The 26,025-nt window shown below is 54.3% G+C and overlaps 7 protein-coding genes across 7 annotated transcripts; 6 read left to right on the top strand and 1 right to left on the bottom strand.

Annotated features, from left to right (window-relative positions):
• The first annotated feature begins 1,532 nt into the window (after positions 1–1,532).
• CDEST_14816 (uncharacterized protein) lies at positions 1,533–5,302 on the top strand. Its single transcript, XM_062930972.1, has 3 exons — positions 1,533–1,709; positions 1,839–2,596; positions 2,686–5,302. The coding sequence occupies exons 2-3, from the start codon at positions 2,483–2,485 to the stop codon at positions 4,201–4,203; spliced, it is 1,632 nt and encodes a 543-aa protein (XP_062787023.1). The 5' UTR covers positions 1,533–1,709; positions 1,839–2,482; the 3' UTR covers positions 4,204–5,302.
• Positions 5,303–7,637: 2,335 nt separating this feature from the next.
• Positions 7,638–8,895, top strand: CDEST_14815 (Putative heme-binding protein, predicted; the record flags this gene model as incomplete). Its single annotated transcript, XM_062930971.1, has 2 exons — positions 7,638–8,248; positions 8,316–8,895. 2 exons carry the CDS (start codon positions 7,638–7,640, stop codon positions 8,893–8,895), a joined length of 1,191 nt encoding a protein of 396 aa, XP_062787022.1.
• A 563-nt stretch (positions 8,896–9,458) lies between these two features.
• On the bottom strand, positions 9,459–10,554 carry CDEST_14814 (Putative alpha/beta hydrolase-1; the record flags this gene model as incomplete). Its single annotated transcript, XM_062930970.1, has 1 exon — positions 9,459–10,554. One exon carries the CDS (start codon positions 10,552–10,554, stop codon positions 9,682–9,684), a length of 873 nt encoding a protein of 290 aa, XP_062787021.1. The 3' UTR covers positions 9,459–9,681.
• A 4,450-nt stretch (positions 10,555–15,004) lies between these two features.
• Positions 15,005–15,502, top strand: CDEST_14813 (uncharacterized protein; the record flags this gene model as incomplete). Its single annotated transcript, XM_062930969.1, has 2 exons — positions 15,005–15,129; positions 15,196–15,502. 2 exons carry the CDS (start codon positions 15,005–15,007, stop codon positions 15,500–15,502), a joined length of 432 nt encoding a protein of 143 aa, XP_062787020.1.
• Positions 15,503–16,228: 726 nt separating this feature from the next.
• Positions 16,229–16,739, top strand: CDEST_14812 (Putative fungal domain of STAND protein; the record flags this gene model as incomplete). The annotated part of the gene is made up of 2 exons (XM_062930968.1): positions 16,229–16,693; positions 16,737–16,739. The coding sequence occupies 2 exons, from the start codon at positions 16,229–16,231 to the stop codon at positions 16,737–16,739; spliced, it is 468 nt and encodes a 155-aa protein (XP_062787019.1).
• Positions 16,740–17,884: 1,145 nt separating this feature from the next.
• On the top strand, positions 17,885–19,780 carry CDEST_14811 (Putative ankyrin repeat-containing domain superfamily; the record flags this gene model as incomplete). The annotated part of the gene is made up of 3 exons (XM_062930967.1): positions 17,885–18,068; positions 18,222–19,022; positions 19,236–19,780. 3 exons carry the CDS (start codon positions 17,885–17,887, stop codon positions 19,778–19,780), a joined length of 1,530 nt encoding a protein of 509 aa, XP_062787018.1.
• A 311-nt stretch (positions 19,781–20,091) lies between these two features.
• CDEST_14810 (uncharacterized protein) lies at positions 20,092–20,838 on the top strand (the record flags this gene model as incomplete). The annotated part of the gene is made up of 1 exon (XM_062930966.1): positions 20,092–20,838. One exon carries the CDS (start codon positions 20,092–20,094, stop codon positions 20,836–20,838), a length of 747 nt encoding a protein of 248 aa, XP_062787017.1.
• Positions 20,839–26,025: the final 5,187 nt, after the last annotated feature.

Here is a 26,025-nt window from a genome sequence, read left to right as displayed (position 1 = left end):
TGGTTCGTCTGTCGCCAATTGGCAAGTGGCAGCAGTGACTGACTGACTGACTGACACCCTGACAGGTAGGTGCATCCATGGATTGAGAGTCCGGTCCAGTCCAGTCCTTTGGTTATGGTGGCCCCGGTGCTGCGGCCCCCCATCGTTCTTCAACGGTCTCATCTCACTCACTCGCCAACAGTCTCCACCGCAATTACGAGCGAACCTTCCCCCCGGGAGAATTAATTCTCCTTTTCTTTAGGGGTGCACTGCGTCTAGCGGCTACGATGTGGAAACCCCTCGACCCCTCGGTCTTTTGCTTGGTGATGACGGGTGACTGACAGCGGGAATAACCTCTATAGAGGAGAGGAGAGGAGAGGAGGACCATCTGTCCGAGCGCAGTTAATGTTGATGCACTGTGCTTGTTCCGTCCGTCTGTCTGCAGGTGTCGTCGTCCAAGAGACGGCGGGTGACTTGGGCCTCTCTGAATCAGCGTCATGCCATCCGGGGCCATCATTGTTTTGTCTTGTCTTATCGTATCCTGCCCGTCGCACGGGACCCTACTGTCTGTTCGTCTGCCTGTCATCAGTCTATAGAGACAAAGGAAGAGTGGGGAGGGGAGGGGGGGAACATGCCTAACAGCAGTCATTGGCCTGTCTGATGCAGCTGTCTTGCATCGTGCGTCTGTCGCCTAGTAGGGGAGGAGAGGAGAGGAGAGGAGAGGCTGGAATCGGATGTGTGCATCTTCTCCAAGAGTCCAATGGTAGACCCGGAACCCATCGCTCGTCTCCCTTATGTCATGCGTCTCCTACCTCCTCCCATGAGCCATTGATTATGAGCCATTCATTGGGTAGGTGACATGCTCTGCTCTGCTCTGCTCTGTTCTGTTTTGCTCTAATGCCTCGTTGCATTCCGACTTATCCACGAGTCCGAGCACATCATATCGTCACTGAGCCTGATAATCCACTCATCAAGAAGCACGGGAAAAGGGTGTCTGTCCAATGAGAGGTCGGGACGAAGATTGCTAGATGCAACTCTGCTCCCGGACGCATATTTTTTTTCCCCTTCAAAAATCATTCTCAATCATTCTCCAATCTTATTATTCCGTCCTTTTTCTTAACGGAACAGCCCTGCATCACTGCTGAGCCTGCTGCCGCCGCTTTGGGTCGGATGCTCCCCGGTTGTCATTCGTCGTCTTGGAGGGGAGCTCATTATTCTTCCTATCAGCGGCCGCGGTTCCCCGAAAGAGGGAATCCCAGGCCTTGTCCATGTGGATATCTCTTTGGTGGATCATACAGGGGTACCGCCAACCAACCCCCTTGGATAGAAACGAAACTAGACTATATCTGCTATAGCGTCCTGCGCTAGCAAGATACGTACCTGTACGGGAAGGAGAGAGGAGAAACACTAGCCTGCTCATGCTCGAGAAAGGAAAGCAAGTGAGCAGGAGAAGCAGGAGCAGCAGCAGCAGCAGCAGAAGCAGCAGCAACAAAACTCCCCCACCTTCCTATGATATCCTCGCACTGTGTCCTGTGCAGTGCAACAGTTTGGTCCTCGCTCTCTTTCTTTCTCTCTCTCTAGTCTCTTTCGCCTCTCTCCTTCTCTCTCTCTCTTTCTCTCCACACTCGGCCGCTCGGCCACTCTTCTCTCTCGTCTCTCTATCACTCTGTCTCTCTCTCTCTTGCGCGCCTGTTCATTCGGCCCCTCTGCCGTCTTTGTCCTTTGTCTTGGTTTGTCCCCCCCCCTCTTGCTGTCTCTCTCTCTCTCTCTCTCTCACTCCTCTCGTCTTGTTGTATTGCTCTGCGCTGCGGCTAGGCACCCGGGCACTGTGGAATCTCCTCGCTGACAGCAGCCGCCAGCATAAAAAAAAAGTCAGCACAAGCCAGAGGCCAGGCGGCAGCGTCAACACCAACTAAACCGCCTCCAAAAACAACAACCCCGACGACGACGGCGACCACCACCACCGTCACCTCCACCTCCACCAACATCGCCGCCGCCCGCCGCCGCGAATGGCCTTCCGCTGAAACTTCCCTCACTAACCCCATTCGATTCATCAAACCTCCTTTATTACCACGAAACCACGTTCCTTGACCCCATTCTCCCGACCACGACCTCCCGTCGCTGTCCCGCCCCGACGCTATCTCGTTTTCCTTTGTTTCGATCCCGAGCCCGACCCGGTCCCTGATTGTCCTAATCTTTCCACCGTCGCTCGTCGTGAGCGCCTCCTAATAAGCCGTCTTTACCGGCAAGACACCCACCACCACTCCCGCAGCTCACCAACCACCCTGGACGCCCAGCCGACGACGCAATCTCAACCTCCTGATCCCGTCCATCGGCGCTATCTTCGTTTCCTCGCTACCCTCGACACGCCCCCTCCCATCCTTGTCCCGACCTGGTCCGTCTTCGCATTTAGAACACTCGCTCTGCTCAAGCCCACCGCTTGCAGCCAGCCCGCACACCATAGTCTGGAGATTGCTGGTTTTCCAGCTCTCCAGCCGCCGCGATGGCCGCCATATCCGCCGCGTCGGCCACCGCCAATACCATCACGCCCCCGAGCAGCAGTCACGGCAATGGCAATCCGAGCGCGTGGAACAGTTACGCGACGGCCGATACCGAGGTAGGCTGCTTCCTTGGAGCCACACTCCCGCCACTGGCCCCTGATCTATGTCGTTTGCTATCCCTCATACTGACCGCGCCGCTCTGCAGAATCTGCAAAAGAGATCTCTGGATAGGGTTGACCATGCGAACCGAGCTCCCCTGACACAGAACGGCAACTCAGCCAACATTTACGAATACGGCTTCGAGCCCCTGCCGCCCCCCCGGAAGAAGGCCTCCATCGACAACATTTCCTTAACCAAGAGCAACAGGTCATGGGACAGGACAACCCGTCGCGACCACGATACATCAAAGACCGCGCCCGTCAATGCTGACGACGTCTTTGGAGCCAAATCTGGAGTTGCAGAGAAACAATCCGCCAACGAAATGGTGGGCGTCACAGACGACGACAAATGGATTCACCGGGACAAGCTGGCCAAGATTGAGAGTCAGGAGCTCCAGGCCGCCGGCATCATCTTGCCCAGGGCGCGCGCGAGCAGCAAGCCCCGTAGGGGTCGCAGCGAGGAGAAGCTCAACGGGAGCTCCAGGAGGACCACCTCTGCCCCGCCAGACGATGAGCTTCCTCCCCCGAGATCCAGAAAGAGCTCCGTCTCGCCTGAGAACATGGTGCCCGAGGGGAACCCGCTTGAGGAGGTGCCTAGCTGGGACTTGCGGCGGCCCGAAGAAATCGAAAGTGACGAGGCCTACTGGACCTCAATCGCCGACAAAAAGAGCGGTTCCAAAATCCCCGTCGCCAAGGCCAGCCCGGCCCCCATCCCCGAGTTCTACCTCGAGAGGAATGCACCATCGGGACGCAGACGCAGCGGTGGTAGCGAACTCGAGACGATAGCCTACCCGAAACCACGACCGAGGAGCGGTAGCGCCAACACTCTCGGCGCCACGTCCACTCTGCAGCCCGCGAAGCGCAACCTCACTGACGTCTCTCCCCGGAAAGGCAGCGGCGGCCCGACTGCCACGGGCAGGAAGACGTCAGCCCAGGTCAAGGCTGGCGGGAAAACCAGGACGCGTGGTGGCAAGGACTCAACGAGCAGCATATCCGGAAGACCGATTACGAGGTCTGCCGATCTATCACCCGGCGGCAAGAGACCGGAGGGTGATCCGCCTTGGATGATTGGGTCCTACCGCCCCGATCCGCGTCTTCCCCCCGAACAACAGCTCCTCCCGACCGTCGCCAAGCGTTTGCAACAGGAACAATGGGAAAGAGAGGGCAAGTATGGCAGCATCTACGACAAGGAATTCCGCCCTCTCACCGCAGACGGTCTGCTCAAGCCACCCGAAGCCGGATCGAGCACGACGCCCCCCGACGAAGAGAAGCAGGAGCAAGACGAGTGGCCGCTCAAGGGAGATGCGCCCAAGAGCCCCACCTCGCCAAGCATCAAACAGAGCAACTCGTACTCGACCATGCCCAAGATCTCCGACAAGCCGCAGACAAGCCCGCTGCCGAGCCCCCGCACTCCCTTGAGCCCGATGATGCAGCCCACCCAGCCCGCCGAAACCCAGTCCGTCACCCGCGTGCCCGAGCAGCCCTCCTCCGCCGCCGCCAACATGTCCATGGGCGGCGAAAAGAAGAAGAAGAGCGGAGGCTGCGGCTGCTGCATCGTCATGTGAGAGAGTCTTCGGGGCCCGGGGTCGATTGCGGCCTCACCGCCAGTGCCATATTTTCGTGTCTACATTACCCAACATACCATACCCCTTTTCAACCGTGAGGCGAGCCTCCGACGACGTTACGAGTCTCCTAATTCCATTCCAGAGCATCGACCACTCTATTAGATGTATTTATCGGCATATTCCCACCCGACTATTGCGTCGTCCTGCAAGACGATTGCTTCAAGAGCGCACTGCGATTCAAGTTCTCCGTTGTACCTTGCCGAGCTTCCTGGCCAGCGTATCCCTATCCGGCGTGTGTCACTACATGTGGAGGGGATCCCAGGCGACGCCCGAGTAATGAGGGATACGGCGAGCTGCACCACCAAAAGAAGCGGACAGCATTGATTGAATATTCAGAGTCCCGGGTGCCCGTACGGCAGAGCCGTGATTTACACACCCGAAGCAAAGCGGAAGCGGATCACCAACTTTCTTGCTTTGTTCCGATTATAGAAATGTATAATCGTAGCGATTCCTAAAAAATGTTTTTTTGAACACCCACACACAAACACACAACTTGTAGATTGGAGAGCAAGTTTGTTTCCTTTTTTTGCCCGTGGTTTCTTGCAAGAGGTGGGGGGAAGGCTCCGCATTGCTTGTCTGCCAGGCGTTTTCCCAAGACTCTTATCTATGCCTGGCGTTTGTTTGCCTTTGCTGCTGCCTTCTGTTCTTAAAATACCGTAGGTGTTGGTCGGCGTTTCTGCTTGTCAGATGCTGGGGAGAGTTCAGGTTGAAGCCTCCTTTTCTGCGCTGCCTCTGGATTATACATGTTGAGGGATGTGAAGTGATTAGGAGGTTGCTCGTGAGCGTTTGAGCGGGGACCAGATGGACTATGAGAAGGTGCGATGTTCCACGAAGGGTAGGAAGGATGAGAGCTACGAGGTGAGGGTAGGACAGGAGGCCTGGCATCGATGCGGTTCATACATAATTGATACCCATCCACATTCTACTTAGTGGCCGACTCCTAAGGTGTTTGGAAAAGTAGTTGGTTGTATGTGAGACGTTGGTCTGGAGGAGGGATGTGGATGAATCAAACATCTCAATTTAAAAGACTTGCTGTCCATGTTTTGTCCTGGAGTTGTTGGTGATACCAGCGATTACCAACGTGTGAGGGAGACTGTGTCACTTTGACCTAGTTTAGCTCCTACCAAGACTTGGCATGGCGACTGCGTAAGTAAGTTAGTCATACTTGAGTACTAGAGGGTTGTGTGATTGTGATACGCGGGAGTTCCAGAGGCAGGAGTGTCTCGTTGGATTAGTATTCTTGGGGTGATGAAAGGGTTGCCAGCTGGCCTGGTTTGTGCAACCAACATTTTGCAGGTTGCTACGACGGATCGAGGGGCGAGATGGCTGGTTTTTATATCTCCCTTTCCGACTGACTAGGTTGAGATGTATTAGGCACTTCCAGCATCACTACCTAGATAGCGGGAAGGACTTGCCCACTCATCTTCCAACCTTGAGGGGCTTGTGCTACCGCATGTTCCAACGAGATTGGCCACAAGGTCTCAAGTTAGTCATGAACACAATCTCTGCACTCACGCTTGCGCCTCTGAACTCTTGGAAACCGAATTCAAATGGCTTGAGAGTTGAAGTGCCACTGCGGACTACCCTCAAGCACTCGTTGCCCTGGAATCCCCGTCGGGTTCTTACAATGGTGCGTATGTTATGGATGATGTGGCTCTTCGGGGTGCAGCGTGAACTGACTTGCAGATTACAACGAGAGGAGGTTGTTTATTTTGAGATACCGGCTCATGAGGCTCCTCCAAGATTTCTCCTCTCCCACCCCTGTACCACATTCAAAGCAGGATTTTGAGGGTGGAAGCATTGTGTCTTTTCCGAGAACCCCGGAGGTTCTGCGGGCTTCATCCCCCGTATCCAGTGACCCAAGATGAGATGTATCGCTAGATGCAGAAGAGGCACCACGTTTCCTCACGAAGAGTGACATGGAAAGATGGATCTCGCAAAGTCGGCGTGCGTTCAGCACGTGTTGTTGGCCCCGACTTGGCCCGCGACGGAACGGTCCGAGACAGCCATGTGCCTTCACCGAAAGTTGTCGAGGCAACCCCTCTGTTACCATGAATCTTGCAAAATTCCATAGAGTCTGCTGAGAGCTGGAACGCCTCCTCGTAGAAGGAGGGGTAGACTTGCCGGTTGCGGCACTCGGGGTGAGACCTCGGCGTGCCATGGATCATCAGGGTCCGTTCTTGGGGGGGCGATCCAGACCGCGGGGGGCTGGAGCGGCGAAATTCCAACGGCCCCAGGCTCCATCCTCGCCATCAACCACGCACTGTCCGAAAAGATTCTGCGTAGTTTATCCAATGACAAGCTGGCTATTTCAGATTCTCGGGAAGCTAGTGGTTTTCAGCTCGAGGGGCCAAGAATGGGCTGCCCCGGAGACGTTCCTGCCCACCGCCATGTGGCAGTCGATGAATGTGAGGGGTTGCTGGAAAGGCCTGAAGACACCTCTTGCCTGGGTGTTTGAAACTCGATGGTGAACAACTCTGGTGGGTTGACGCAGTATATGCCAGATGGTGCGTTATCTACGAGTGAAAGGCAACAAACACAGCATAGTGAGTGAGTGAGTGAGTGAGTGAGAGAAAGCAGTGTCTGAACAGAGGCTGAGAAGACATCACAGTCGCCGATGGGAGCGTAGCCGCTCGCGCTACGTGAGCGGTGTACAATGTACGGCAACAGTCGAAGTGCCGGATGGGCATGGTTGCGGTTGCGGGGAGCGACGGAAGCGGACCGGCGCGTGCCCGTTGTGACACCGAGCGCGTTTGACCCCCTCAACGCTAGAATGCCACGCGAGACACAAGCGCACACGTTTTCTCTGTCCATCTCTTCTCGCTCGACTCTGTTCGGACAAACTATGGGTGATTTTTGTAAAGTCAGGATCTTCGACGCTTGCTTGAGTGGTTGTCGGTTATATGGTCTCATGAGGAGTAGTTACATGGGTCGATATCGAGGCCAAGAGCCATCAAGGCCATCGCCATAGAACATGATACCTTGCATCGACTGCTAAGTTTCGTTTTTTTCGTTTAAACACTCTTCGTCCCAACCGTCTCTGCTTGGTTGAATTGGGCCTACTGGTTTTATGCCATGGCGTTCATCATGTCTTACACTCTTTCAGCTTCTGGATGGAAGCGCCACTCACTACCGGCTGATATCTGCGGTTGCGGGAACCTGTCTCATCTCAGCTTGCGAAGATGTAGACGCCGCCATATGAGCGGGTTTCGTGAGGACAGCGACAGATATATCACACGTACTTAAAGGGTTCACGTTCTGCTCCTATTCCGTTTGGTTGTTGCATCTCATCATTCACTTCAACTACCATCTTTGCCCCTTCAACCATCACACTTTCAACCACCTTCTCAAGAACCCAACAAACAGCCATCAAAATGGGCAGACCCGTGGCTTCAAACGTCCACAACGAGGTGCAGCCGAGAACCTTCGGGTATGGCCAGACTGTTCTCCAGCCCGAGACGGGGACGGCAGCTGGGGGCAACGGCACCCATGGCGAGGCGAAGACTGAGGCTCCGCCGCCGCTCGGCATCCTCGCGAGGCTCGAGAGCCGCACCTTTTCTGGGTTCGGCTTCAACACCATCTTCCGGCCGCACGGAAGCAGAACGCCGACTAAACTCGACATCACTCCTCCACCCGGACCGTTCCCGGATGACAACATCCTGCAGCTCAACCTGACCAAGGAGACGATGAAGTTCGACAAGCAGCTCGGGGAGGTGCCCAACCGCGGGCTGTTCACGCAGGCCGACATCAACCTCAACGGCATCCCCTATACGCAAGAGATCACTGATGCCATGGACAAGACGATCAAGAAGCCGCCCACCCTTCACTATGAGAACGGCCTCTGGATGCACGTGCCTGAGAGCATGACGCCCGCTCTGCCGACCTCCCTCGCCCGCATGGGCTCCATCCCGCACGGCACGACCATCAACGCGCAGTCTTTCTCGGCGCCCGTCACCTCCAGGGGCGCGCCGCACATCAAGAAGCAGTCCATCCAGCCCTTCCTCATCGGGGACCCGGAGAACAAGGGGGACGGACCTTCAACCCTTCCCCAGCCAGACGGCTTCCAACAAGGCCACCTTCCGCCTGCCGCAGGACCTCACGCCCTTCACCCAGGCGGAGACCATCACGCAGGAGATGCTCGACAACCCCAACGTCGTGCTGAGCAACGCCAACAAGGGCAAGGACATTGTCGACTCGACGACCTACACCATCTCGACGGCGCCGCCCAAGTCCACTTTCGGCGGGGCCACCGCCAACATCGGCTTCCTCGTCGGCGACGGCTCCGACGACAACAACAGCCCCGGCCGCCCCAACGCCAACGCCGTGCAGGTGACGGTCACGTACTGGATCTCGACGGTCCGCACCAAGATCCACCTCGAGCCGTTCAAGCCGCAGAACAAGGACGACAAGAAGACCTTCTCGGCCGTCCCCTTGCGTCCGAACGACGCCGTGCCCACCTTCACCGTCGACTTTGAGATCCCCGCGGCCAAGACGGTCACGGTCGAGTACACGCAGCTGCAGTACTCGCAGAACGTCCTGCTCGACTTCGCCAAGCTCAGCTGGCCGCACGCCACGGTCGCGACCCTGGCGCAGCAGGACGTGAAGCTGGACGCCTCAGTCCTTCAGCAGTAGATGAGTGTAGGAAAGAGAAGTCGACTGGGAGAGATGTAAGAGAGCCAACCGTGGAAGATGTGCGGCGTCTCGGGAGGACCCGGGATGGAGAGGAGGGGGAGCTGTTGTTGCGAAAAGCTAGCTAGCGGTGAAGAGTCCGTCGTCGCTCTTCCGTCCAAAGTAGGAGATGAACACTGATGTGTCCCGTCGCCCAGGCGAAGAACAGCAAGGTGAATAATTAGCGCGAGAGTCAGAGAACTTGAAGTAGAAACCCAAATTCCATATTCGAATAGTTGATGCCTCTGTCTCGCAAACCAGTTGTTCCTAATTTCTCGTATGTGACCGCCAAACGGCGAACCGGTATCCTCATTCGGGCAATAATTTGACTCTTGATTACCCTTGCCTGAGTGCAGTGTGTTTCTGGGAGTCGTAGCTGGCGCAAGTTGACGACTTTGACTTCAATCGATATTGTCGGACGCTTGGCTTCCATGAGAACGCCGTGACGTGCTCGGATATCAACATAACATCTTGGATTTAGGGGGCAGCCAAGGTCACTGTCTCTGTCATCTCTTTTCAGTACTCTCATTGATAAGTAGAAGACTGGTGGTCTACCGTTCGAATGGCACTTAGCAACCAGTGCTCTTTGTTCCTGCGTATAAACGATAGACCAAACTTTCACTGCTTCCAATAACCAACCCTTACAAGACTCAATGTGCAAGATGAGCAGCCCACACAACAACGGACGGAGACAGTTGGTAGCGGAAATGACCAAAGACTCAATCAACTGCCAATTCCGCACCTCTCGCCTCAAGTTGCCCTCCTTGCAACCGCCACCTCCGCAGCCTGTTGAAGAACCTTACCAAGAGCCTCGGGCATGCTGAGGAAGGGCGAGTGGCTCGCCGTCAGAGTCGCGGTGAAGGAGCTGGCGGGGAACTGGGACGACATGTCGATCTGCCTGTCGAGGCTGATCGCCTGGTCGTCCTCGGCGAAGACGTAACCCATCTCGAAGCCTTCGTTCCAGGGCTCGAAGCCCGATGTGTCCTGGACTGTCTTGAGAGGCTGGGGGAGCAGAGCGGCGACGGCCTTGGCGGCGAGGGAGGGCTCGACGTCAGCGTAGAATATCGGGATCGGGTCGCGAGGCAAGACGAAGCCGTCCTGTTGCGTTGAAAGGGGGTTGTACGAGTCAGCCAAACCACCTACAGATTTCTGAACGCAATTCCCTCCCTTCGCCGGGGGTTGGGGGTTGGGGCTTCCTCCTACCGTGAGACTTAACCACGACGGCATCTCCTTGCCGTCAGAAAAAAGACTATCTCCGGCAGGGATGGCGAAGGAGGCCATGTACACAACCATAATCACACCGCCGCTCTGTCCTTCGGCGGCGCGGTCCTTGTAATTGAGGCCGCGGACGGCGTTGGCGACGGGGATGCCGCCGTACGAGTGCGCCACGACGACGACGTCGCGCCCGGCGTCGACGAGCCCCCGCAGGACGGCGCGGACGGCTTCCACATCCCGGTCGAGGCCGACGTCCGCGTCCGTGCTGCCGACGCTGGCCAGCGCTGCGGCGGCGGTGGGGTAGCCCCGGCCGGCCAGGTCCTCGCGCACCAGGTCGAACACCCACGGCCGGTGCCATGCGCCGGGGGTGAAGAGGATGGTGGGGAGCTGCGTCTCCTGGGAAGACATGGCGGCGTTTAGCGGTTATTGAGATGCTGAAAAGAAAGATGCCTGGTGAGTGAATGTGGGACGTGTATGTAGAGGAGGGGAGGGTGAGGGAGATGCCGGCAGAAGAAATGGTGGAGATCCAGCACAGGCTGAAGAAAAGAGTTCGTCCGAAAGACTTCTTGGACTACGTTTGTGCGTATGTGTGTGGATCGTTGGCAGAGAGGAGTCGTCTGTCGCGGGGTATTAACTCTGTTATCCCGGCTCCGGCCCCAGTTCAAAGGGATCCTCTTTTCCCCTCAAGTATGAGCTTTGTCTGTTCCATGAACGGGATTGGACATTGCTCTTGGCCTGTTTCCGCGGTACGGTCAACAGGATATGTTGCTGACCCCACCGCTCTTCCAACTTTCCCGTCCAATATGGCTGCTCACTTGCCAGCGGTGCAATGTGGCGGGAGATGTGACGAGTAACGGCTCGGATGTGTCAGTGATAAGACGTGACGCCACTATCCCCCCATGGCGATTCCAATGTAGAATCGTCACCAAGATCTTTTTCGAAGACGGACTTGCTCTTCAACATCATCGCCAACGCACTCGTCGTGGCGCTGTCTATATCAAACCCACGGACGCTGTAGCCGCCGAGGCATCGGAGGTTTGCCCTCGTTAGTATGTTTGCTGTGGGTGCTGCTTCATAAGTGATAAAACGCCTTTCCACAACTACCTTCTTCTGCAAATCGAGGAGGTATTCGCGGATGGGTACGAGCGGGCCTTGCAAATGTCAACGTCGTATCGTTCGACAGCGCTTGGAACTCCAGCGACACCCATCATCTAGATCAACGTGAGGCCAATACAACCATTTTATGCGGCAAGCCACTAATAGACACAGAACGATTCTAGATGGTTATGCTTTCAGTTCTTTGGGGATTCGTGGGCAGTTTACTCTTGTTCTGTGTTCAAACAATTGTCCCGAGTCCGTTGAAGTTTTTCCACTCAGGAGTATTCGGTCTCCTGAGAGACGTAATCCGGGTAGTGCCAACCTCTCCGGGCTTCAACCATCCTATTCGTCACTTGTTATGGCCTCTTTCGATGTAGCAACGCATTTCCTTAGCTTTTATAATCAGCAAGTAGATGCGAGATAAAGACAAGGTAGCATCGGCAGTTGTTACGGTTGAGACTATCGTGATGGGGGAAAATTCGGTGGCAGACTTCTTTGCCGGCTTACTACGTGATACTCCTTGAACTATCTTATCAAATTATCTTAGATGCTAATAGTTGATCACGAATGTATTACATTATCAACTCCCTGATAACATATCTCAAGGAAAAAGCACGCCCAAGGTAAGAGCACTACGGCTCGACAGTGTTTCTCAAGTGTGAGTAAAGCGCCGCTGCATAAAGTTCAAGAATAGCTTCCGCAACACAACCTAAAGACGCAGTCGTGTTGAAGTTTGCTAGTTGCTTTGCGAGCATTCCAGCAAACCTAGTCCCTCAATGGCCTTTGACAGCAGGATAGACATGCACAAACAACCAAGCTTGGTATACAAGACTACAGGCCCTTCGCCTCTAGCTTTCTGCCTACTGATGATTCGCGAGACGAGCCAAAGCTGGACTTTTCGGGGAAATTGCTGTGTGATGCCACTGCCATCAAAGATGTAAACGGTCTACACCTTGCTCAGCAACAGTTTACATATTTTGTCTGACTTGAAGCTAATTTCTGACAAATTTCTTGCTGCGGACGTCGCCAGCGTTGCTCTCGATGACATCGACGTTATGTGAGTATCCGATAGTGCTCGTCGTTGTTTTACACTGTGACGAATCTGTCACAGAAAACCTTATCACGTTAATGTTGAGTTGCTCTTTGACTTGCTCCTCGCCGTTTAACCAAGTGCCTATATCTACTTTTTCACGTTTACAGTTTAGGCTTAATCTATGGAGTGGGGACCTCCAGTCAAAGCTTGTCAGAAGCGGTAACCAAAGCGGGCATTGTAAGCCCTCATCCTCCACTTCTCTATCACGAACAACCAGACACAAGCAGTCTAACTCAGGCCTCCGTCATCCACCCACCATCTTGTGGGTTCGATATTATCGTCATGCGCCGATGGTTTAGTGGTAAAATTCTCCGTTGCCATCCAGCAGCGTCGGGGAGCCGGGGGTTCGATTCCCCCTCGGCGCAATCTTTTGTTTTTTCTGACGAAAAAGTCATTCGTTCACGTGTGTTTTTAGCTTTGTAGCAACGAAAATTTTTTGTTGTGTTTCCTTTTGAAGACCCTTCCCTCCTCCTCTGTCTCTCGCTTACCTGCCTTCTGTGTTTTCATCATCTTTAAGATAAGATGTAAGGAAGTCAGTAAAGCCAACCTACGTACAGCATGTTGTGCTGTGTAATGATCTCTACTCCCTGTTTGTAATTTTGGGTATTTAACCTCTACGTATATGAATCAACCAAAGACACTATCAATGATTGAAATGCCTGCCAAGGCTTCTCTCCTCCATCGCCAAGATGAAGAACACCTAGCTCTCTACTCTACGAAGATACGTGGCTAAGACGTGGTCTCTCGCGAGTTCATACAGGTACACAGTGATACAAAAAAGCACAATAAGAACACAGTACAAATATTATGTCCAACATACACAATCAATCACCTTTCTTACCATCTCGGTGTCTCACTCACACACATGCGCAAGGTTGGGGACCCTTGGATCGGAGTGGGATAACGGCGCGCAGCGGCCCGCGCAAAGACCGCTTAGGGGCCCCCGTTACCCCAAGGTATGGGAGCCGAGTTATGCCAAATTTGGATACGAACTTGACGTCACTGTTTGCCGTCCCTCGGATTCGCTAGCTTCAATCTGAGCAAACTTACTCGGGGTTGACTGACGTCTAGCGTAGGTCTTCGGTGGACAGATCCGGCCCAACCGCCTCCTCGAATTCGACTTAGCCGCATAGCCGACTTCAACCAGCGTCTGTTCGCGGGGATGCCCTTCGTCGCCCCCACTGGTTACCTGGTGGTTAGCGTCGTCTGAGTCTCTACGAGTCAAAACCCCTTCGCCACGACCCATTAGCACGGAGCGGCGGATCTCGTATACAGACGATCCACTGGTAAAGGGAGGGTTCAGCACTACATCTGAATACAGTACGTCGTAGGCGTCCCAAATGGAGAGAACGAGCATCGTGGGAATACATGCAACGTTGCTCTGTGCTTCCTCATTCTCCTACCTGTGGGATTACTTTTCAACTCCGTCGTCTACCAGTTAGAAAGACTCTTCCCGGTCTAAACCGCACACTCACTCGGCCATTCCTGCCTCAATAACCCGGAGGTCATAGAACGTGTTTTGTTGTTCCCGCCATTTTCGTTTCCGAGTTGTTATGGTGCCAGTGGAGGGAACAACAAAGACAGCGTGACAATGCCTGGGTGGATAACCCTGCAGGGATGTAGCCGAGGTGCAAGTCATGCATAGAGAGAGATCCCAGCTGTCAGTAAGGCAATGGTCCCCAACTTAGCTAAGAGGATACTACGTTAACCGCGTCCCATGGGCACGGACTTGGCGGACATAAAGCCCGCCGGGCTGAAAGAAGGAAGACTCCGGAATGTTGGTTTTCTCCGAGGTTGATGGTGATTCCGCCAGGGATGTTGGGTATCTCGAGTACGCGAGTCGCCCAAAATAGATAGATTAAATGCCACCAGTCGTCCCATCCTGTGCCACAAAAGGCGGGGGACTTGTGGGGTTGCCCAATCAAAGCATGGTCATGCTGATGTTCGTCTCTCATCCGGGTCACATTGACTGCCAACCCTGAGCCTTTGATTAGGGGGGGAGGAATCCGGAAACCTCTGGATCTGTTGTGGACATGCGGGAGTTGGGCCCAGCTGATTTGAGGGAATTAAGGCTGAATGATCAGGAGTTGAGCACCCCTTTCTTTCGTGTGGTCTAATGATGATGTTTCCCAAGAAGGGCAAGGTAGTTTTCGGTCACAAAGCCGCTGGATTATTGAGTCAACCACGAAGGGAGCGTCTAGTGATTTGCGCAACGTTGCAGACGTGTGTTTTCTTAGGCAACTTACTGGCGTTTCTTGACTCGGCCGAGTGATCGGGTTCGACTCCGATGAGCCTCGGCACTTGTGCTTAGTGCCCCTTTGTTTTGTTTTGCATAACAGACGTCATGTAGGGGACCCCGAGACTATGACGTTGTACCCACTGTTGATTCGGGAAACGGCCGGAATACGAGAACGGCATTGCCGGGGTCCGCTGACCGTCGTTGACGATCATCATCGCCTCTGGTGGATAGCCTCACAGCTCCTCGTATCGACCCAAGCTCCAGTTGCGACAAAACATGGTATATAACTCTCCCGACGTCGTCCATCAAAACAGCCTTAATTCCACTCATTATCACACAAGCAACCAACTCCTCCAGCCAACAACCCAAACCAGCTCTACAACACACTTCTCTCACAAGCCACCAACCTCAAAAACCAAACCGCCAACATGAAGTTCGCCGCCGTCCTCTCTTCCGCCGCCGTCGCCGCCGCTGCCGCCATCGGCAAGCGTGACGTCACCTTCAGCGTCTCTGACTTCAGCGCCGGCTGCATCCCCCACAGCACCCAGTGCCTGTAAGTCCCCTTTCTTCATCAACCTTTCAAGAAGTCCCAACAGAGATGCTAACTCTTCACTCTCAGCATCGCCTTCAACGTCATCCAGCCCGGCACCATGGAGACCACCGGCGTCGAGTGCAGAGCCCTCGTCCCCGCCAACACCGACGGCACCCTCCCCGACGTCAAGGAGGCCGCCTGCACCGAGTCCTCCCGCACCTTCGACTTCGTCCGCAGCCCCGAGGGCATCACCTTCACTGTCTCCCAGCCGGTCACCCCCAGCAGCAACCAGACCGGCTCCCACCTCCTTCCCAGCTCCGAGTTTGTCATCTCCAACCAGCCCAACGCTGTTGTCGAGAGCTACACCGGCCCCAACGCTTTCGACCTCGAGTAAATTGCTTGCCCGGTTTTAACATTGCCGAGAGGTCGACGTTGGTTTTGCCCGAAACCAATTTGTTTAGCCTCACGCATACGGGATAGGGAAGAGGAAGAGACTGTACAACACTTGTTCTTATAGAAAGAGATACCTTCATAGAATTTAATTGGTTATTAACCATACTTCATGCTTTGGTGTGCCCCAGCTCAGTGTGATGGTCCTGTTGGATGTGCTTCTGAGAGTTTGATTTCTTGAACTCATGGGATACTGCCTCATCGTGCTCCGATAAACCAGATCCTAAACAAGCAGCAATTCCTCGATGGACGTCCAAAAGAACGCGAAACATGGCTGCAGCTTGAGATCCAATCATCAGTTTAGGCAACCAATAAGCATGATTCGCAGATCTCATGCATGCGCCGGAGTTCATCTCAAGCAGGCTGCGCGGGGGTGCATCCAAGCCAAGGCAGACTATTAGGCTGACATGCATACATATCTGAAAAGAGCTCAGGCTGAACCCCCTCCACCCGAAGACTCACTTGTCTCCCAACTCTTCTTCATTCCCCTCTTCCACAGATTACTAAACTTCAAGAACACCGGCAGAATATACAGAGGGTCGAGCTTCTCAATCTCACCGGCACGTCGATACGCTATCAGGTGTCTTGTCTGCTCTCACAACCTTTTTCCCATGGCGTGAACAACCGTCGATGCCTCGCGAAGCGGCAAGCGGCCACCCGAATTCCCATCATGGATCCGTTTTCCGTCTCGAGCGGCGTCGCCGGCCTCATATCCCTCGGCATCACGGTCTGCAAGGGCCTCAACATCTACTGCCAGGACTACCGGTCAAGAGACGTCGACATCCTCCTCCTCGGGCAGCACGTGGAGCGACTGGAAGCCTTTCTGCAGCTCATCAAAAGCCGCACCGACGGGGCTGTCGTGGTCGACCACTCCCTGTCCAACTCTTTCCGGGAGTGTTTCACCGCCTGCGATGTCTGCCTCCAAGATTTCAACACGCTCAGCGCCAAGTACTCTCAGCTTTCGGCCACGCAGGGTCTCAGGGAAAAGGGGAAGACAGTCATCAGGCAGCTGCAGTATCCCTTCCAGAAAGACAAGTTCGACAGCCTTAGGTCACAAATGGAAGACTTCCGGTCGGCTTTTCTGAGCCTCTTGCTCTTGATGAACCAGTACGCCTTCTTCAGATTATCACCGTCTGTGAACCAATGTTTTTGGCGAAGATCCTAATAGTTGTGGACAGTGACCTATCCAAGGAATTGCAAGAAAATACAAAGGCCGAGGCTTCTCAGTTAGCCATGACCATATGTGCCCAGACGCAAAAGACACAGGACCGAATTGCAGCCATCATCCCGGATATGGAGGTTGTCGTGGAGAGAAGTTTGGCGAAACTTGATCGTTCATTGCAGGAGCGCCTTTGTAACCTCGAGAGCGCAATCGCCCTAAGCTTGCAGTCGAGAAATCCAAGCCTGCCACCGAGTCACACGGCAGACGACATGGGATGTTATCGGCTCCCCCAAGAACCCGGGAGCGTCCACCAGGGGCCCGGAGCGTATGCATCTATCTTCGAGGGCTCAAGGAACAGGCATTGTCTTCCAGCAGATCCCCATTCGATGTTGCGAGATCAACAGGAGAAGGAGCTCCTAAAAACGGAAGCATTGCCAAATGAGCACTCGGGTACTCCAGCTCCTCCAAGCCTCTTGTGTAGCTGCTGGGTGAGCTTGCGGCAAACTCGATCAAGGGTCCCTACAAATCGACAACCGCGGCATGACAAGCAATGTGCGCTGTTCTTCCTGAACAAAAACACCCGAGCGTTTGGCGGAAATTTCAAACTGCTAGGCTTTCTGTTCAAGTGGAAAATGACGTTACAGTACTCCAGCTTCATCATGCGGAGCTTGAGTATCCAGCCCAACCTCACCGTCCGAGCAGTTGTAGGCTACAATTCTGGAGCCCGTGGCGTTATTAATCAGTTAGAAGAGCGCATGCATCGCTATGGAGAAATTGGACGAGAAAGTCTGCAGGAAATACTTTCACAGAGCTTGATAGAGATTCATGAAATGTTCAAGAGTGGTAGAGCCTGGCCAACGGATGTTGATGAGTACGGCAACAATCTTATACATGTAAGTCAAGTAGGTGTATTTCTGGACAAAACAATGCGTTACTCACCAAGAGAAACAGAGCTCCTTGGTCTTTTTCCAAGGCTTCTGGGACATTGATACCACTTCTGTATTCACCGCTTTTTTAAGAGACATTGTCTCTCTAGGGGTGCCACTGAATGAGATAGGAAGCCGCGGGTTAGTACTTAATTCACAGAAGAAACTGCAATCGGTACTGTATTGACCTCATATTCAATTTAGGACTCCACTACGAACACTTATAGCCTCTTCTGCAATGGTCAATACAGTCTTCCAGAATCCGACGCCCCTTCGAATGAGACCTGGAGAGTTATCATTAGCGAAAGAATTGATGCGTATGGATGCTGTATTTGGTGAGGTATCACGGCATAGTTTAAGACCTGAGTTTTCGACTTTCATTTTGCCAAACATTTACGAGTCTTGTTCGGATTCAGTTGATGGTAAGTGTACTGAGCTGATATTCAAGTGTCTTGACGTATTGTCTCAACACCACTTACATGTAATTGAATCCTGGGGGAGCATCTAGTCTGCGCCTTCAAACGGACCATTGAAAAGTATATCATGTGTTAAGTGCAAGCAGCTGACTCGAGTAGCTTTCGAATACGGAGCTCTGTTTCAGGCATTGATTCAAAAATCGGAAAGTGACGTCCGCCGTCTTCTCCTTTCCTCAACGGACCTAGTTTTCGAAAGAGGTCACGACAACCAAACACCGCTTCACGTGGCCGTCTGCTGGCCCAGAGGTCTCAGATTGCTTTTCGAACTTGTCGGATTAGCCTGTGACTCTATCATTGATGTCCCAGACTCATATGGCCATTCCGCCATTGAATTTGCCATCTTTTTAAACCAAGCGGAATCTGTCAGGATTTTACTCGACCACAGTGCAGCCGTGGGCCTCGAAGACGCATCACTTTTCATCCATTCATGGATGATTGATCGGATAGAATTACGCGATGTTTTTGGGGTACTTAGCAACGAGCTTGGTTGTCGTCGAAAACAACTGCTTTCGATTGCTCTAGAGCATCTCCCGGATACGAGTATCAGCAAACTTGGACTGCGATCTGTGTCAGTAATACAGAACAATGCCGCTGAGGTCATCAATCACCTGAAGCTTCAGCTTGTTGACATTCCTCAATTTTACCAAGGGGCACGGCCCGGGACGGTTTACCACTCGCCAGTAATGCCCGTCAATCTAGCCGAATCTTTGTTCCAAGCCGGGTTCACTGAAGTTGACTTTCTTGTTGATGGTTACTCACCTTTAATGATTATCCAATTATTAACGTCCTCAATCAGCTTTGTAGGTGGATTGTTGCATTATCCGCTGCCATTGATCAATTTCTTCGAAGAAAAAGGGGCAGATATCCACAAGCCGATACCACACAGCTCCTACAGCCTCTGTCCGAGGAGACCTTACCGATTCCGAGTCATACATCGCCTTGCATATCTCTTAGGAGAATGCCTGCGTAATAGTCGGTTATCAAGAAACCCACCAGCGCGTCTTTACCAATCAGACCAGTGTTTGCAAAGAATGTTAGCCAGTGGATCAACGGATCCTTGTGTGTGTTATTGTACGCTTGAGGGTTGCAGTCCGGCATCAAACTATGCCAAAGGCTACTGCTACCTCAATCGCCCAGAATGGCTCGCGCCAGTACAGTGGCCGAAACGAGAACATCTACCAGACCTATCTGATTTGCTTGCATCGTCTTCAGAGGGAGTAGCCGGTCAGTGCCGCAACCAGTATGTGTACGACACGATCCGCCTCTGCACCTTTGTCAAACTGGGAATGCGGCATACCTGCTGCAGCTACCGCAAATTTGAGAAGATAATTTCGAGTGGCAATTTCCATGGCCCAGAGCAATGTGGGCTTAGAGTCATGGAGCCTGCGGAAGTCGCCGAAATCCAGGAAGAGGACAGGCACACGGCAGAGCTCCTGGAAATGTTGATGGCTGAGTTTGAGGCGAGATTGCAGAGTCACCCCGAGCCGCTCGACCAGTTCATTCTAGGCTATTGGGGAAGGAGGATGAAACAAGTCGAAGCCGAAAGGGACCAAATCGGCGACGATAACATTCAGGCTATGCGGGACATTGGGATTCGTTTTGGAAGCGAGTCGGAAAGTTCGTGGGAGTGCGAGTCGGCGGCGAGCGACGAGGCATAACTACCTCTACCAAGTCGATTATTTCCTTGTTGGTGTTTTGGCAGAGAATCTCGTTCTTTCTTCAATGAATCTGTATCTTTTCGATTTCGAGAATGAATTTGCGGTTCCATAATGAGTTGACCTGTTTTTCACAATCATGAACTCTGATGATGCGTCAAAGTTTGTTGTAGAGTTGCCGGCTGCCGAAGTGTATGGCACAAGCCACAGGGTACGGGAAGCTATGAGGAGGAGGCCGGAACCTTTGAACCATATCCTCTATCATAATCATCATTCCCTTATTGTCACTCGTGGAAAGCCTCAACAGTGTCACAATGGTCGCCGTCACCCTCCCCCTCCTGGCATCCCTGGCCGCATCCCCCTCGCGCGTGGGAATCGTCTGCGCGCGCTTCAAGGAACCCCTCGAGCCATGGGCCGGCGTCGCGTCGTCAACGTACCTCTACGCGAAAGGCGGCGTCCCGCAGACCAACGACAGCGTCCCGCACGCGGCCTTCCGCGCCTACGTACCCCTCCGGAACATCGGACGAGAGGGACACACGCACCTCTACCACATCGTCAGCCGCTACGACGAGCTCGACGACGTCACGGTCTTCACGCAGGCGGACCCGTTTGACCTCCTGGCGCCGGTCGTGAAGACGGCGGAGGACATGGCACGCCAGGCCGCCGCGGAGGTCGGGGCGGACGACGTCTCGCCGCTCAACCCCGGGCTGTTCCACGACGTGGCGGACTGGGGGCGGATCGACTGGAACAGCTCGGCACAGAGGCTGTGGATCACCCCGAGCCAGGGAAGGACCTTGCAGCGCGCGCCGTACACGCCGGGGGGATTTTGGACAAAGGTGCTGGGCGGGCGCCATCCGGCCGCGATACGCGCGATGCACGGGGGCATCTTCGCCGTCCGGCGGGAGACGATACGGGGCCTGCCGAGAGCGGTGTACGAGACGGCCCTGGCCGAGTTCGAGAAGGCGAACTCGACGAACCCGGAGGTCGGGTTCTTCATGGAGCGCATGTGGGCGCCGATGCTCTCGCGCAAGTACTGGTTGACGAGTGTGCAGATTCCTTGATGCAGAGGATGCTGTGGGAGGTGGAGGTGATACTCACCGCTTATATGTATGGAAGAAAGGAGAGGAACAGAACCAAGACCGTGTTTCAAGGGCTTCAAACGCCAAGAGAATCCTCTAAATGAAAGGTTCCCTAGTCTATTGCGAACTGTTTATTTGAAAGGCAGAATTTCTCACCAGAAGACAACAGGGGACTGGTGGGCTTCATCTATCGTCCTGATCGTCAACATGGATCCTTGTTTTCCATGTAGTGTGGCATGACTGAGTGGACGATGCCAAGGTCTTTCACCAAGCCCAAGAGCAACAGGTTGCTCTACGCCGTTAGAAACGGAAGAAGGCCGTTCCGCATCCTTGCAGGTACGGACAAGATGCATAGCATTTTGGGGCGCATCCCGTCGACGACATCTCGGCGCCGTCCTTCTGCCGGCTTCCGTGACCAACTACAAATGATCGTTGTCCACAGGCTGTGTGTCCCAATCAAAAGCAATTAGATGCGTTTGCACGGTTTGCCAGAATCTTCTTGTACCGGAGCAAAATCTCCGGAGGCATCACTTGCGCCGCGGCCCCGCAGGACCCGGAGCGGGGCTGGACGGGACGGCATCGCGAGATTTGCACCCCAGAACCCTCAGCGTAGCATTTCAAGAAAAGGCGAGATGTTCAAGGGGAAAAAAACCCCCCCAAGAAAAGATGGCACCATGGCCGAGAATGGCGTTCACGGGCTGCATCTTGGCATTTCCTCTCCGGCTCTCACTCGCTGGCTCAGGGTGGGCAGAAATTCCGCCGAGACCATCCATTAGCTATCTGTACCCGTCCGACGACGCAGCAATGCGAGCTTACCTCACCCTGCATGAGGGGTCTGGGACGGCACCTTTGCAGAGTAGTCCAAGTATCAAGGGTCTCTCAGCCTGACGTTGCCGCACACTAGTAGTATAGCCTCAAGGGTGATGACAACCTCATGCCCTTTTCGACAATATGTAGGGGAAAAAAGACGAGAGGACGAAGCAGCCGGCGGTGTACCCGCGTCACATCGTCACTCGCATACATTAGCTTTGGTGTGCTGTGAACAAGCCACCAGGAATGTTTCTGAAACGCAGCGGCAGACACCTGTCTGTCTCGTCGCTGAATTCCTGGGCCATCATCTTCCTCATCGCGACAACCAACGAGCGACGTGAGGTCGAGGTTGGCTCTCGCAGCTGCGCAAAAGGGCCAGCCCAGCTTGGCGACGTATCTCAGCACACACACACACACACACCCCTCCCCACAGTCGTCATCGGTCTTTCGAGAATCTACAGCCGAAATCCAGATGGACAAGGGCGTAACCAAGGTTCGCGGATCGAAAGAGAGGGCCTGCGATCTGGTCCTCCCGGCGGTCAATCGTGCGCGGACTGTCATCATCGTACATTGGCGCCGCATGTCATTCCGTTGACGCCGCGTCTAGAACGCGAAGATCCCACTTGGAGACACACACACCCTACCCTCCCCCTCCCCCTCCCCGGTCAAAATAACAACTCCAGGGACGGGTGAAGCTAGCGTCCCTCCCGTTTGGGACTGCAGGTCCGCGGTGCCGGCGGGAGTATCCTGGCACCGGGAGACTTTTTTTTTGCTGTTGTTGCAGCTATCGCGAGACGGGAGTGTCACGGCAGAGGACGGGGCTGGGGAAGAGATGGGCACGACAGGAGGGAAAGGCGGTATTGCTGTATCGAGGCGGAAGCACGACATGGCCGAGGAGTTACTGCCACGCCCCAGAGAAGGAGGAGACGGAGGACGACGATATGCCATCCAGTAAGAAGACTTCTTTCCATATTGCCTCGGCGTCACTTCTATCGGAGACGGTCAAATGTCAGCTAGCGCCTTTGTGTGTGCCGTGCCTCCGTGGCCAACCGTTATTCGGTGTCTTGGGCTCTCGGGTCATCTCGACCGGAGGGGAATAACCGTGACGAAGGAGATTGCGAACCGTTCGGTAGGCTTTCCGACGGTGTGCCGGGTGCAGACGACGGATCGAACAACATTAGCCCCAAGCCTTGAGCCTCGTCGCTTCGAGAGACCGACATTGGCAATCGACGGACACGATGCCTCTACTGGGGCCGTGAATGCTGGGTCACCTGAGATGACCAGCAGATTCCACTGACGACTCAAACGCATGGGCATGAATCGGCGTCATAACGAGCTAGCGCTTGCTCGGCTCGGCATGAAAGACACCCAGAAGGAAATTTGTTTGCTAGGCAGCGCCAGTTGGGCCGCCAACGATGACGCCGATGAGCCTTGCCGGCTCAAAAGCTCTAGTGGTTTTCCCATCACGGGGATATCGAATCAACAATACGAGGTCGCCGCAGAGAGCGGGCAGAGAAACTGGACAGGGAGCCGCACCGAAGGGGACCCATTGAACGACGCTGCTGAGGAACAAGAGAACAGAATTAAACAAGGACAGGAAAGGAAGGGAAAAAAAAAGAAATTGCGGAGAATCTTGACGAGGAATCGGCTCCTCTCGAGGACCCAAAAGCTGGTACAGAACGCTGGGGTTCGAGGATCGAAAGGTGTTCTGGACCTCGTGAGGTGGCATTCGGAACTTCAGAAGGGCCATCTTTCTGTCCGTCAAAGGCATTGATCAGCACGGGTACCACTTCCTGCCAGCGATGTCGACGCCCCGGTTGACGAATCCCCTCCCCGAGCACCCCGCTCCCTGTCAGAGCTTTGGGCGACTGGGGAGCATTCAGGAGACGGCGGTTCGAGACCGGATCGGCGATGTCCCAAAGAACGGGGACACCCAAGGCTAAGGACCAGACGCTGGGAGCAACAGTTGGAAGAAATCGTGGAGCGATTGGAGAAGAAAATGTGGACAGGAGGCGACATGTCCCACCTTAGCTTTGCTGCTTTTGCCGCTCCGGCACCGAGTGAGATGTGATGAGGACGGTGACGGAGACGGTGACGAGGATCGTGATGGAGGCAGGCCAAGACGCGCAAACAACGGAGGATGGAAGAGTATGCCGCTGTCCAATCGGGGCTACGACCGAGACTTTGAGCTGGTTTCCCACCTGACGGACGGTCGACCGACGAAGACAAGTACGAGGAAACGGGCATCGGCTCATCGAGCACGAACATGCAAACGACAAAGCGTTGAGCACCTTGGTCGTGGGCCGCATCGCGGCGCCGAGGCTCGCAGGGCCAATGGGAAGAGAGAGAAGGAGAGAAGACGAGTTGGAGAAACAGACAATGCGACAATTGACAATGCGTAGCATCGGGTGATGGAGGACCCTCATCGCGATCACGGACCTGGTTGGAATAAGTCCATGTGCACGTACAAGTCTGAGTGTCGGCGAATCGGGAAACATCTTTCGGGGGGGGGGGGGGGCCAAGGGATTGCTTGATCGGGTGTCTGACTGTTGAGAACTGCTTGAACGACGTGTAGAGTCTCAGTTCAACGTTGCGTTCTCGCGCAAGGGCGACACGTACGGAGTGAGCTGGCAGAGACAAACAGGGACAAGAGAAGAGAGCGGAGCCGAAGAAAAGAAGGGGGGAATCAAGACGGGGGAAGAAAAAGGACACTAAGGGGAAACGAAAGACCATGGATCGAGATGGTGAAAGTGAGAGCCGAGGGTTTGGAGAAATAGAAGATTGGCATGTCATCGAGATCCAAGAGTTGAGACGGCGTGCGCGGGTAGGGCGTCGTTCCCCCGTCCCCCTCTTCCTTCTGGCGTAGACAATAGTGTGTAGCACTACACAAGACTAAACAGCGTGACAAGAAGAGGGACAGCGACAGCCAGCAGCTGCAGAAACAGACGGGTAGCGTTTCGATCGTGTTTTCGATTCGATGGTCGATGGATGGAATCATGTGGTTTGAACATGGCAAGGCGCGCTTTCGTCCCGTCCTAGCAGTAGCAGCAACGGACGGCGCCAACTAGAGGGGGACGGGGGGGGAGTGCGAAGAAGAAAGGAGGTCTCGGGTGCTGTCTGTCTGTCTGTCTGTCTGTCTAGAAGGGTGTCTGTCAGTTAGACTGCGCTTACTTACCTACTACTACTAGTCTCGTTCGATGTCCGATCTTGATCGAATTCCCGACGTTTTACGACGACTCCCAAGTCGAAAGAAACCACCTGTACAGGAAACCAGATCACGATTGATTGCTGCTGCGCATGCTACACCCGCATTCCCGTCGAGTGGCGGAGGAGGAGGCTTGCCTCAGGGGTTCAAGACCCTGGACGCAGACAGCTTGACGTGTCTCTTTCATAATCATTTTTTTTTAAGATGGAACCGTTGGACAAGGCTCTTGTGGGGTGAGTGAGTGAGTGAGCAAAGAAGGTCAGTGAGTGCGCAAGTGAGTGCGTGAAGAAAGCCTACCCATGAAAGTACATGAGGACGAGTCTGACGAGGCTGTCGTTGTATGCTGGCTGGACTATTGACATGCGAACGGATATGGATATCTCTTGAGATTTGTGCAAGCGTCTGTCGACGGTTGGAACAACGTTCTCATCATGCTCTAATGCCCCTTGACAAACGACACACGAGCGAGGACGAGGAACCATCGCCGCGACTTGCCTGCTTGGCGGTTCTCCGTTCCACACGAGCATCGATATCGAAAATCGAACGCTTGAAGCGTGACTGAGCCGATCGCCGCTTGCCGATGCGCTGTTCATGCTGCTGCCCGATGCGATCGATGCCCTGCCACGGTAGTGTCAGTCCTCGTCCGTGGATCGTCCGTTCCCGCAGGTTGCATATTTTTTTTTTTTGGCACAGACGATCACCAATCACTCACCACTCCCTTCCCCCCCCCCATCGAAGCGATCTCGGGATCGGGGTGGGATTTCTGAGACGGCAGCAAGACAAAACGGGGAAAAGAAAGGGGGGGAGAAGAAAACGATACCCACTGAATTGGCCTGACTTGGCTGGGAGCGGAGAAGAAGACGAAGAGGAAGAAGAAAAAGAAGAAGAGGATCGCTGAGAGGGGCGGTAAGGCTTGATCAAAGAATGCCGATCACCTGTGCGCCATTGGACGGAATTCCCCTTGGGTCCCTGATGGAATTGTTCGATCGGGTTACAAGAAATCGATGGTCAGTAAGCAGAAGCACCCTCCCTACCCTCCTCCTCCTCCTCACTCCGGATGTTTATGTCCTCCTGCGGCAAGACACGTCCGAGGTGGCAATAAATGGTTTGCCGCATTCTGGGGTCCCAAGATCGAATTGTGCTTATTACCGCTC

This window comes from Colletotrichum destructivum, chromosome 10, assembly GCF_034447905.1.
Source record: "Colletotrichum destructivum chromosome 10, complete sequence".
NCBI classification, from domain to species: Eukaryota; Fungi; Ascomycota; class Sordariomycetes; order Glomerellales; family Glomerellaceae; genus Colletotrichum; species Colletotrichum destructivum.
This window is presented reverse-complemented; position numbering and strand designations above follow the sequence as displayed.

Bases quoted from the DNA above. Each gene is read 5' to 3' on its own strand.
- CDEST_14816 (XM_062930972.1), top strand. From the start codon at position 2,483: ATGGCCGCCATATCCGCCGCGTCGGCCACCGCCAATACCATCACGCCC. The intron at 2,597-2,685 runs GTAGGCTGCTTC...GCCGCTCTGCAG, and splicing joins ACGCGACGGCCGATACCGAG to AATCTGCAAAAGAGATCTCT.